General features: G+C 50.8%; 1 protein-coding gene across 1 annotated transcript; it reads right to left on the bottom strand.

Annotated features, from left to right (window-relative positions):
- Positions 1–426: 426 nt before the first annotated feature.
- On the bottom strand, positions 427–6,998 carry MYCL (MYCL proto-oncogene, bHLH transcription factor). The gene is made up of 3 exons (XM_028123195.2): positions 6,792–6,998; positions 5,949–6,453; positions 427–2,949 (listed from the first exon to the last, which is right to left on the bottom strand). Exons 1-3 carry the CDS (start codon positions 6,996–6,998, stop codon positions 2,351–2,353), a joined length of 1,311 nt encoding a protein of 436 aa, XP_027978996.2. The 3' UTR covers positions 427–2,350.
- Positions 6,999–10,880: the final 3,882 nt, after the last annotated feature.

The following is a 10,880-nucleotide window of genomic DNA, read 5'->3' as shown; positions in this document are numbered from 1 at the left end:
CCTGCCAACCCCCTGTGCAGTAGTATTTATCCCCATTTTACAGATTAGGAGACTAAGGGTCACAGAGGTAAAGCTAAAAGGCACAGAACAAGCTAGGTAATGGAACTGGGATTTCAGACCTTCTAAAGTACAAATTCAGCACTCCTTGCAATTCACAAGAGAATTTCACGTTCACTAAGTACACCAAGCACTGCACTGACATTGTTTAGACATGTCTGAAATGGCATTTCAGGAACCCAAAGTGGAATGACCTGGTTAGCAACATGGTTGGAGAAATACAACCCTCTAGATCACTGGTGGTTACCCTGAAATCGTTTTCCTTGGCTCAGGGGGACTTGGTTGGCATAAGGTGCCCCCCACTCTGACATGTTTGAGAAATCTTTTATTAGCAGAAGTCCCAGAAGGCAACATTTTAAAATCAGGCAATCGATAATCACAACTAAATACAAAATTTCAGGTAAACTTGCCTTTCAAAATAAATCAGACTCTTGCAACAGGAGAATTGCCCAAGAGTTGTTTTTTTTTCCTTGTACAAAAACAATTAACACCACTTTGCAAAAGGCATACAAAAATACAGTATTAAAAAAAAAAACAAATAAAACAAACCACTGCTCCCAGCTTAATACCCAACAGCAGCTTATAAAACACAAGCTATTCAGGTGATACATCAGTAACCTACATCCCACCTGTTCTCCAAAGACAGTTCCAGAAGTCAGTTGGCTCCTGAAAACCATACTCCAGAAGGTAGAGAGGTTTTTTCCCAAACTTCCACTGGGGTTCTCTGAGGCCATGAAGCAACCTCAGAAACAGACCATTGTGCATAATAAGTTTGGAAGCAGCAGCTGGCTTTGCAGAACCACAGAGAATGTTCTACCATCCTCCCCTCCCCCACTTTCCAAACCACAGCCAGTAGGCACCTGCTGCCCTGGGCAGGGTTCTGGAGGGGCTGATCTTTCTTCTGGGCCAGGCTTAGGGGCTCCTGAGTTTGCCCACAGGACACCTGTTGGGTTGGATGCCTTTCCAGACTGGAGGCTGCACCTGGAATCCACTTGGAGGTACGAAGTTCACCTGGGGCAAAATCCATGGTCGGCTAAGCAGAGTTCCTGGAAGCTCCTTTAAAACCCACCAGGAAACTAGTCCACCTTCTGGAGCACTGGATGAGTCCCAGCAGCTCTCCTAGCAAGAACTTCAGTAAGGCCCAGACGCTGGGAAAGAGATCTGACTCATGTCAGGCTGGCAAGGGGCCCAAGGGTGGCTGCAGAGCCAGCAAGCTAGCTCCTTGGAGTTGCACTAGGACAGTTTGCATGGTTCTAGTAGAACTTCAAACTTACCAGTCAGGGATTGAGGTGAGAGGGAAGTGGGAAAGAGGAAGTGGTAGAGTTCTCCCTCCGGAGGTGCCTGACATCTGCCTTGAGTAAAGATTCCAAGATGGAAAACACCTGGGCAGATAACACGTTCACAGCCAGGACTCCAAGCCTTTCCCAGGCCGCAGGCTAGGACCCATTTCCCAGGGTCTTGGGGAAATATTTCTGACCGGTGGGAAAGGGGTGCTGTAGAGCCCATTGCAGAACAAAGGCAGAAGGAAACAAAAAAATCCCTTGTGGGGACAGAATGGTTTTTCCCTCAGAGGATAGGGCCCAGATGGCTTTGAGACAAAGAATCTAGAGGCCAAGCTCTTTAAATGTTCTCAAGGTCGTAGCATTTAGAGTGGGAGGAGGGGTGCTGGCTAACATAATTTTATATATATATATATTTATATATATATATTTAAGGTTTCCAACTCCTCAGCTACTGTAAAGTGTCTGACAGTGAGGTAACGGTCCATGTTGATCAAGTCTGTGAGCCTGTCTTCACCCAAGACAGCTCGTGTGTCTCCTGGAAAGAAGAGCCTCAGGGAGAGTGTCCGGGCCCAGCTGTCCCAGCATCACCCCAGAGACACCGGTGGGAGCATCCTTTCCCAGCCCGAAGCTCATCCGGAGTGTGACATTTCATGCCGGCTGGAGCCCCCCGACAACGTCCACCACCTGTTGCATAGCATCTGTCAGTCTTTTCTTCCGAGCTAGTGAGCTAGGCAGACCCCAAGTCTCCTCAGTCAGCTGCCTGCCTGAGAAGCCAAAGGTGCCAGAGAAGACCCAGTGCTCCTGTGAGTCAGGGAAGAAGGAGAGCTGGGTTTCAAGGTTTCCAGGAATGCAAGCCCTTAGAGTGTGTGCACCGGCTGTGCTGCATTCTGGAATGTACTGTTCGGACTGTCCCACCATCACCAAAATGTGCAAATTACTAAGGGGGAGAAGGAAGGTGAAAAAATAAACTCGGGTCTCTGTAAGACGGAGCAGTCAGGCTTTTTGGTCACTTAGTAGCCGCTGAGGTACGCAATTCTCTTCTGCAGTTGCTGCTGCCGGCATCGGAGCTGCCTTTTCTCCGTGGCCATCCTCTTCTCAGCCCCCACGAGGGCTTGCAAGTACTCCAAGGCCTTGCTCAGGATCACCACTTTGGGGGCCTTGGAGCAGCTGGCCAGGGTGGGTACCTGGTCCCTCAGGGCCAAGAACCTAGAACGGAGGTCATTCCGCCGCTTGCGCTCCAGGAAGTTGTGGTTCTTCCTCTTGGTCACGTCCTCAGTGTCGGAACTGGCAGCTTTGGGGTGGCAGGACTGGGGAGCATCGCTTTCTACAGGTGGGGGACTCACAATCTCTTCATCTGCCTCTTCTTCCTTTTCCTCTGGGGCATCTCTCTCCAGAGCCTCTTCTTGGGGACCTCTCTCTGGAGCCCCTCCTTGGGAACAGCTTTCTGGAGGAAAACGGGCAGCGTAGTTGTGTTGTTGCTGATGGATGGAGATGTGGAAGTGTTTCATGCAGGGGTCCAAAGGGTCTGCCCGCACTGTGATGGTGACCGGCTTCCGTACACCCAGGGACTGTCTCTTCTCCACTGTCACGACGTCAATTTCTTCACTCTCTGTCCAAGAAGAGAGATCCAGAGAAGAAACATACCCCATGAGAAACGCGCGCGCGCACGCACACACACACACACACACACACACACACACACACACACACACACACACACCCCTACCCTGGGGCTTGGGAAAGGAGCTGACATTTTCTCCATTTGGATATAAACAGATTGAAGTGAGGAGAAAGACAACTGGTTCATTTGTAAGGGGGTAAGGGCAGCGTGAAGGAAAGAAGGGGAAATAAGCAAGAAGGAAAATATTCTCCAATTTCCTTTTGCACAGCAAGGCTTAGATAAGAACAAAAGGCAGACCCAAGCCAACAGCCCCCAGTCTGCCCAGGCGCTCCCCTCCCCCACCGAGGGGATGGAGAGAAAGAGCTATCGGCCCTGGGACAAAGTTTAGCTATAAAGATCTTCCCCGGTCGGGCTCTTTCATGCCCCATCAGAATTGTAAATGAGGGGTCTGTGGGCAGAGCTGCCCTTTGTTCCTGCCCAGCACAGTCTGCACTTGGGGAATTGTTACTTTTCACAAGTTATAAATCCTATTATTCCTCCACCTCTCAATTCTGCCATCCTTTTCAGCTAAAGATTCTGAGAAGGGAGGGCTTACAACCCATCCCTCCTCACCCACAGCGGGAGGGAACGGGTTTCCCTCAGGAGCATTTTGCTCCTGGTTTCAATGGGTTTCTAGTCATCCATCATTTATAGGTCGCCTGCCCCACCCCCTTCCCTGGACCAGAAGAGGGTTGGATTTGTATTCGCCTGTCGGCAAAAGCTGCTGGAACTTCACAAAGGTACAAGCAAACATTTCCAAGCGACCTGTGCGGGGGACAGGGAACTGAGCAGCAACAGACTGTCCCAATACAAGGGCCAAAACACCAGGGACCTGGAGGCGCCTGGAAATGCCCCTGTCATTCCCTGGCTCAAAGGTCTCTTAGGCTACTCAACCACGGAGAGGTGCAGATAGGGGACAGCCTTCCTGCTTCACGCATTTTGCAGCCCCCACATAGAAGGCCACCTTAATGCATTTCAGCCTGACAACAGAAGAGCTCAGTTCTCGGCCTCTTTTGAATATCAGGATGCTTGAGCCCCTTTGTCAGGAAGGCTTCCATTGTGTGGACAATCGCATTATTTCTCCATTAATAAAACCTGACCATTCAGCCCTCCTGGCCACAAAGCCCGTGATTGGCTGGCTAAGCTGTGTTTGGGCTGCTGTTTTACCCAGCCCCTAGCCTCTATTGGCTGAGCCTTGCCGTCAGTCACTCTCCTCACCCCCCCCCCTTATTGTTTGCAATCTGTTGCATTTTGTTCTGGGCCATGTGGCCTGTGAGTGAACCAGGAGCTTGCAAACAGGTTCAGGTTAAAGGGCAAGCCAGAAAATGATTCAGGAGGCTTCCCCATATCCCAAACCTTTAATATTTCAGTGTTAAACCTCATAGCTGGTAAGCTTCTGCCTAAGGAAGAAATAATGTAAGACACCGTTCTTTTCAGGGATGGTCTAACTCTACCCAGACAAGGAAATGGCCTCAGCTGGACAATCAAGTCCAACCCTCTCGTGTGCAGGAGAAACTGAGATCCAGATCAGCCATGTCCGCATATCACCTTTGTAATGTTCTGGATCTCAAACTAAGATCTCCAAACTCCCCAGACAATGCGCTTTCCACTCTACCACTCCATCAGCTTTTGTAGAGATACATCTTTATTGGTTTCTTGATCTCAAAACTCCCATTCCAGCCATTAAACAAACATGAGCTCTTGGTGTTGAAAGCAAGCAGGTTAAAAATGACCTTAACACAGTGGACCAAAAAAAATTGACTTTTAATTTCTTGTTATCCTTATTTTTCCCCTCAAGTGTATGACAACTTCCATACCCACTCCCCAGTTCCCTCTCAATAGGTCATGTAAAAGTTATTCTTTAAAAGCTACTGCGAGTTTTCTAGGTCCGGATTTACCTGATGCTAGTCAGTTGACATGCTATAGAAGCACCCTCTCCAGTCTCTCTCCTGGTTAGAGGTCTAAGAGGCTAGGCTAAGAATATCGTAGTTTGGTGGCACAGGATGCTCAAAGTCTGCCCTTAGTGAGGTTTAAATTTGCATCCAAGGGTGGAGGAGGAGGCTGGTTCCATATCTGTGACCCCAGCACCTAGCTCAGAGCTTGGTACCAAGCAGGGGCCAAAGAACATTTGTTGAATGCAAGGAAGCAGCTACACAGAGCCTACAGGTGAAATTAGGAGGGAGCTAAAGGAACATCTTCCCAACTCAGACCAAAGCAACAAACCAAGGTGTAGCCCTTCCGGGATAAGCTACCATGAAGACCCTGGAAACATCAAGGAAGTGCCTGGTTGCAATGGAGGGTTGGGCAAAAGAAGATGGGGCTCAGTTCTAGTGATTTCCTATTTCTAAGCCTCAGTTTTTCCATCTGTTAATGGGGAGCGTTCATTGCTCTGCTGCCTGTCTGGTGGGTGATCGTGTGGGGCACAAATGGTAAAGGGTGGGAGGGCATTATTGGCATTTTAAAGTAAAGCAGACAGGAAACTAGATTTTTTAAAGGGTGAAGGCTTTGGCTTTGCACAAAAGGCTCCTCAGCTTCCTCTCTCCCTAGGGGAGTGTGAGTTTCCCCAGGGAAAGTGGCAGCAACAAAAAACTTCAAGCCTGGAGTGACCTTTAAGGGACCCCTTCCAGCCTCCGGAGGACAGAAATCCCCTACAGTCCAATCCTAGTATTGTCCTCTCTAAGCGCTAAGCCTCACCCTGTCTCCCTTGTCCCCTGGGGCTTCAATCATCATCAAAAGGACGCTGGCTCCCACGCCACTTCTTCAAACTGTTTACTAACACACCCACGTGCCAGACAGACACCGCCGGGGGCTACACCGGCAGCTTCAGCCAGAGAAAGGGGGAGGTGGCCGAAGGGCTTGCGAAGACCCAATGCCAGACCTCAGACAGCGGCAGAGTTTTGGCCACCCTTTGGGTGCCCCCCTCTTGGATGGCCCGGGGCGGTCCTTACCCGAGTCGCTTGGGCTCTCGGACCCCGAGCAGGCCTGGGTCTTGGGCTCGCCCAGCGGACCGGGGACAGCGGGAGCCGGGTTGCCGGCTTCGAGGCTGGGAGCGCAGTCTGGGGCCGCGGGCGCCTTGGGCGGGTTCCCCCGGGGTGCGCCGGCGGCGAGCCGGTCGCTCACCGCTCTCTCTAGTCGTTCCCGGGCGGAGAAGCCGCTCCACATGCAGTCACGGCGGATGATGGAGGCGTAGTTCCTGCCCCAGGCTTTCGAATGGCCCCGGGATTCCGCCTCTTCCCCGGCGCCCCCTCCGGGCCAAGGCTCCGGGGGACCAATTCCGGGGACTGAGTCCCCGGCGCCTGGACCCGAGCCCCAGGGCGGCGACGTGGGGGGCGACGGCACCAGCTCGAATTTCTTCCAGATGTCCTCACTGGGCGCCGTGGAGCGGTAGAAATCTTCCCCGCAGTCATAGTCGTAGAAATAGTGCTGGTACGAGTCGAAGTCCATGTCCGCTCCCTGCGGGAGGGAAGGGGACTGGCTGATGGGGTGCGGGCCGGGGAAGGAGGCGTCCCCAGGTCCCCCAGCACAGCACAGCTGCCAAGCTCTCGTCCCTCCCCAACCTCCCGGCTGGCAGCCCGCGCCCTTCCCTCGCGTCCCGGGAAGCCCAGCCCTGGGTCTGCGCGCCCAGGGATGCGGCTCACAGCGCGCGGACTCCGCTGCGGGGAGCGAGTTCAAAGCAAACTTTGCCAGCGCCGCCCGGAGCGCAGCTCCCAGGGCCCGGCCGGGCCGGGCGGGGGCGCGTTGGTGCCCAAGAGGCAGCCTGCAGCCCGCCCCCCGGCTGCCCGTGGCCTCACCTCGCTCAGGCAGCCCACCACCTGGAGCGGACCGGCTCCCCGCCGGCTCGGGGCAGCCCGGCAGCCCGCACACAGGCATATGCGCGCCACCGAGCGCGCGTCCCGCATCAAGAGCACGCCCCCCCTCGCGCGCGTCCCCGCCCTCGCTCGCGCACGACAGCCCGGACGCTCCCGGGATCGGCGCGGGAGCGCGAGATGCAGGCGCATTGTTTCCGGCTGCCTTATATCTCGTCGCGCGCCCGGGGCTCTGGGGCCGGGGGCGGACCCTACGGGACAGACCCCGCCCCCCCGCCCCGCCCCCGCCCCTCCGCCGACAGGTGGGGGCGGTGGAGTCTCCGCCCCACCCCTCCTGGCTGCTCTCTGCGGCTCTACTCTATTCCCTGGACCCCCCCCAAAATGAATTGCACGCTGGGTCGTGCAGGGCAGGCAGCGAGCTGACACAGTTTGAGGGTCGTCTAGTGGAGGCGTGACTCTTCAGCTAGGCTTGGGCCGTCCCCAGCACGCAAACTAAGGCCGCACTCCTTGCGCACTCCGGACTAGGGAATAGGGCTACTCCCTGCCCCGCCCCTCGAGCCCGCTTGGCGGGCTTATTTCAGGTGCTTCTGCCCCGCGGCCCGGGTGTAGATGGGGGGACTGGCGCACCTCCACCGCGCCACCTGGCGGCCCTCAGCCCGGAAGTGGGGCTGGTCCCGGGTATCCTCTTTATCACCTGTTGGCCAGTTTCTTTACCGCGGTGGTCCAAATCTGGACCTCAGAGGGGCGAGGTAGGAAGATTCCGGACTTTGGAGCGTGAAACTTAACCTTTCTGAGCTTCAGTTTCACCTATAAAATAAAGGGATGGTAATACTTACCTTACAGGGGTATTGTGAGGCTTTCTTTAAGACGATAGAGTAGGGAAGGTACTAGGCCAAGAGAGGCAAGTAAAACAGACTCAGCCCCTGGTGCACTGGTGGTAAGGAGAACTTTTTCCCAGGGTCTGGGTCTGGGCTGAATCTCCCTTCCCTCGCACCACACACAAAACAGCTCTGTAGGAGCTATAGTACTAGAGGAAAGAAAATGGGGATTTGGAGTCAAGAAGCTTCATTAAAGCCTTTGCTTTGCTATTTGCTAGCTGTGGGGCCAAGTCACTTGAAGCCTCTGTTTGCTCATCTGTAAAATGGGATCATTGCTTGCAGTTGCATCTATGGCCAAAATGATGGACATATAAGCCCTCTGAAGTGTCATCCATCTTCTATGCCTTTCGTGGGAAAAGAAAAGCTAAACTATATGGTCATTCTATTTAGGCCAAGTAATTTGGGTTAGCAACCAATACATACATCTAGAACACATACATACATACATACATCTAGAATGTTCTATGTGGCATTTAAGGTCTGGTCGCTGTCTACAATCAGCAGCCAGATTGCCTGCTGTCTCTTTTCCTCCCACCCCTGTGGTCTAAGAACACCAAAGTACTCACTGTTGACATCCCAGCAGAGGGAAGTGAGAAGTGCAAGCAATTCACTGTGGTTGGAGCATACACAAAGTGTGAGTTGATGTATGGGTTGGGAGAAAAGGCAGGGAAGATGACACCCTCAGTTTTGAATATATTGGGTCTAAAATGCGCGTGGGACACCTCTGAAGGCAGCAACTAGTTCTTACTAACTTTGTAGCCTCAGTACCTAGAAGAGCTTCTGGCAGATATTTGTGGACTTAGTGACTTAGCCAACCAGATTTTATTGAGACAGCCTGTGTTCCCTGCTTTGTTCTGAATGAAGGTGCAGATAAGAAAGGTTCCAGGTTTGGTTGCAGTCCTAAGGCAGAGGGTTTGGAACTGCCTTTTGTCAACTTGCTCTCTGGTCCACAGATGTCTGAGATGGTTGCTGTACCAGTCAGGATTCTTGGTTCTACATGACAGAAACCACCCCTAGATAAATTTAAGAATAAAATAACTTTATTGGAAGGATTTGGGATATAGAGTCCACAGGAGGTTGGGATTCTATGCTTGGAAAATGGGTGTTCTTTCTCTATCTAGATGCAAGTCCTTACTCAACAGCCCTTCCCTATGATTCATTGTAATAGGTGGTATCTGGGGGCACCCACGAGGTGACCCCACCTCAAAAACTAGGATAAAGGAAGTTGTCTCTGAGACAAGGGCTGCTCCTTCACTTTGCACACTTTTTTAGGGGGCAGGAATCAAACCATTTTATTGAGAGGCTTCGGGGAAAAGTCGAAGAGGGGTAGGACAATGAGATCCGCCATCCCTGGCCGGGCTAGAATCTTGCCTTTCCAGCTTCACAGTGGCCGAAAGCTATATGTTTTGTTTAATGTCTGTCTTCCTTACCAGACTGTAAGCTTAATGAGGGCAGAGACAAATGTCAGTCTTGTTGGCCACTCGTAACTCCAGAACTTAGAGCAGAGAGCCTAGCACATCATGGGTGCTTTGTAAATGCGTTGCCTGTCTGACTGGACATAAGCTTCTACTGTTGTAAAGCAGAGATGTGCCAACCTACCTGATGGAGACAGAGTATCTGTCAGGCCCAGTCTAGACTGTAACCTGATAATAAAGGTATTTTTTTTTAAGATTTTATTTATTTATTGGCGAGAGAGAGAGAGCAAGCAGGGATGGGGGAGGGGCAGAGGGAGAGGGAGAAGCCGACTCCCTGCTGAGCAGGGAGCCTGATAAGGGGCTGATAGGGGCTTGATCCCAGGACCCCAAGATCGTGACCTAGCTGCAGGTGCTTAACCGACTGAGCCACCCAGGTGCCTCCTGAATAAAGGCATTAAAGCAGCTTAAACTAGGTGCCAGTTCGGAGAAATCTAGATAGCCAATGAAGCAGAGAGCAGTAAGAGTTTTCAAGGCAATTACTAGAGTGTCTATCCTAGTGGGACAAAGATACTTGTCCAGGAACAAGGGAGATGGAGGCCTCATTCTTTGAAACCACTCAACTCACCCCCCCACTTCACTTGTGCTTTGGATCACCAAGCAACCTGCTGAAAATCACTCTGTTCCCTAGGCAGATCCACCCATTGGGAGAGAATGCACTCATCAGTGAACGAGAAGATCTAGTCTGCTTCAAAGCCTTGTTTCCCCTTATAAATTAATGAATTGGCATCTGATTTGAAATATCAGTCTCATGAGCCTGGTTAATGTGTGTCTGTTCCATAGAGATGCTGCTGATTTTAGGGCTAACAGCTTTGTTCTCTGAGGTGATAGCTGGACCCAGGATGGTGATATGAATTCCCCAAGATAACAAATGCTACCTTAGGAACATTCAATTTTTTCACTTTCTTTATTTTTCTTAAAACATTTTAAATCAAAATAATACATGTACATGGTTTTAAAAAATCAACTAAGTGTATGACAAGGTTACAAAAAAAAAAGGTTGTCTTCTGCCCTGCCCTCACCACCCCTGATTCTCAGTCCCCAAAGGCAACTACTCTTTTAGCTGTTTTTTGTCCCTAATATTTACTTCCATATTTTGACCAATATAATCTATTTCTCCTGATTTATAAATTCCTATTGACATTCTACAATAGGAGATGTAGCTCTTATATTTCCCTTCTCACCCCCACATACTTGGCCTTCCCTTATTCTCCCAGTTAGATTTTTAAATATTAAATATTTACAGTATTTTGACTATATGACTATGGAGCACTCTGACTACATTTCCCTTCTTGCACAATTTTTTTCAGAGTTAGAGTTTCATTTTTTTCTTTTGTGTAGATTTCTATTTATATATGATGAATTTAACCCTACACGTTCCCACCTGAGCTACAAAGATCACTTCATGTGGTCAAACCCATCAAGCAAGTAATCAGTCTAACAGTTCCATTTTTTTCTTGGAAACATACTCTTTAGAACCCTTTATCTTCCTGTTCTAATCTGAATTTCTTGATTGAGTCTAGGCCTACTTCACAATTGTTATTCAGCAACTTCCCTTCACCATCATCCTGAAAATTCCTCTTGCTTCTCTCCTATGGCGGCTCCCCTGTTTTCTGGAACTCATTGCTTTTTCTTTCTTGATTTACTTCCTCACACTGTTGGAGCACACCCTTCTGCAGCTGCCTGAGAAAAGGTCCTTGGGAAGTAAAATTTTTGAGACTTTG

The sequence above is a fragment of the Eumetopias jubatus genome, unplaced genomic scaffold (assembly GCF_037043125.1).
Source record: "Eumetopias jubatus isolate StellerSeaLion01/CBP00866 unplaced genomic scaffold, mEumJub1_p1.0 scaffold_4, whole genome shotgun sequence".
NCBI lineage: Eukaryota > Metazoa > Chordata > Mammalia > Carnivora > Otariidae > Eumetopias > Eumetopias jubatus.
Note: the sequence above shows the minus strand (reverse complement) of the source record. Positions and strands in the feature narration are given on the sequence as shown.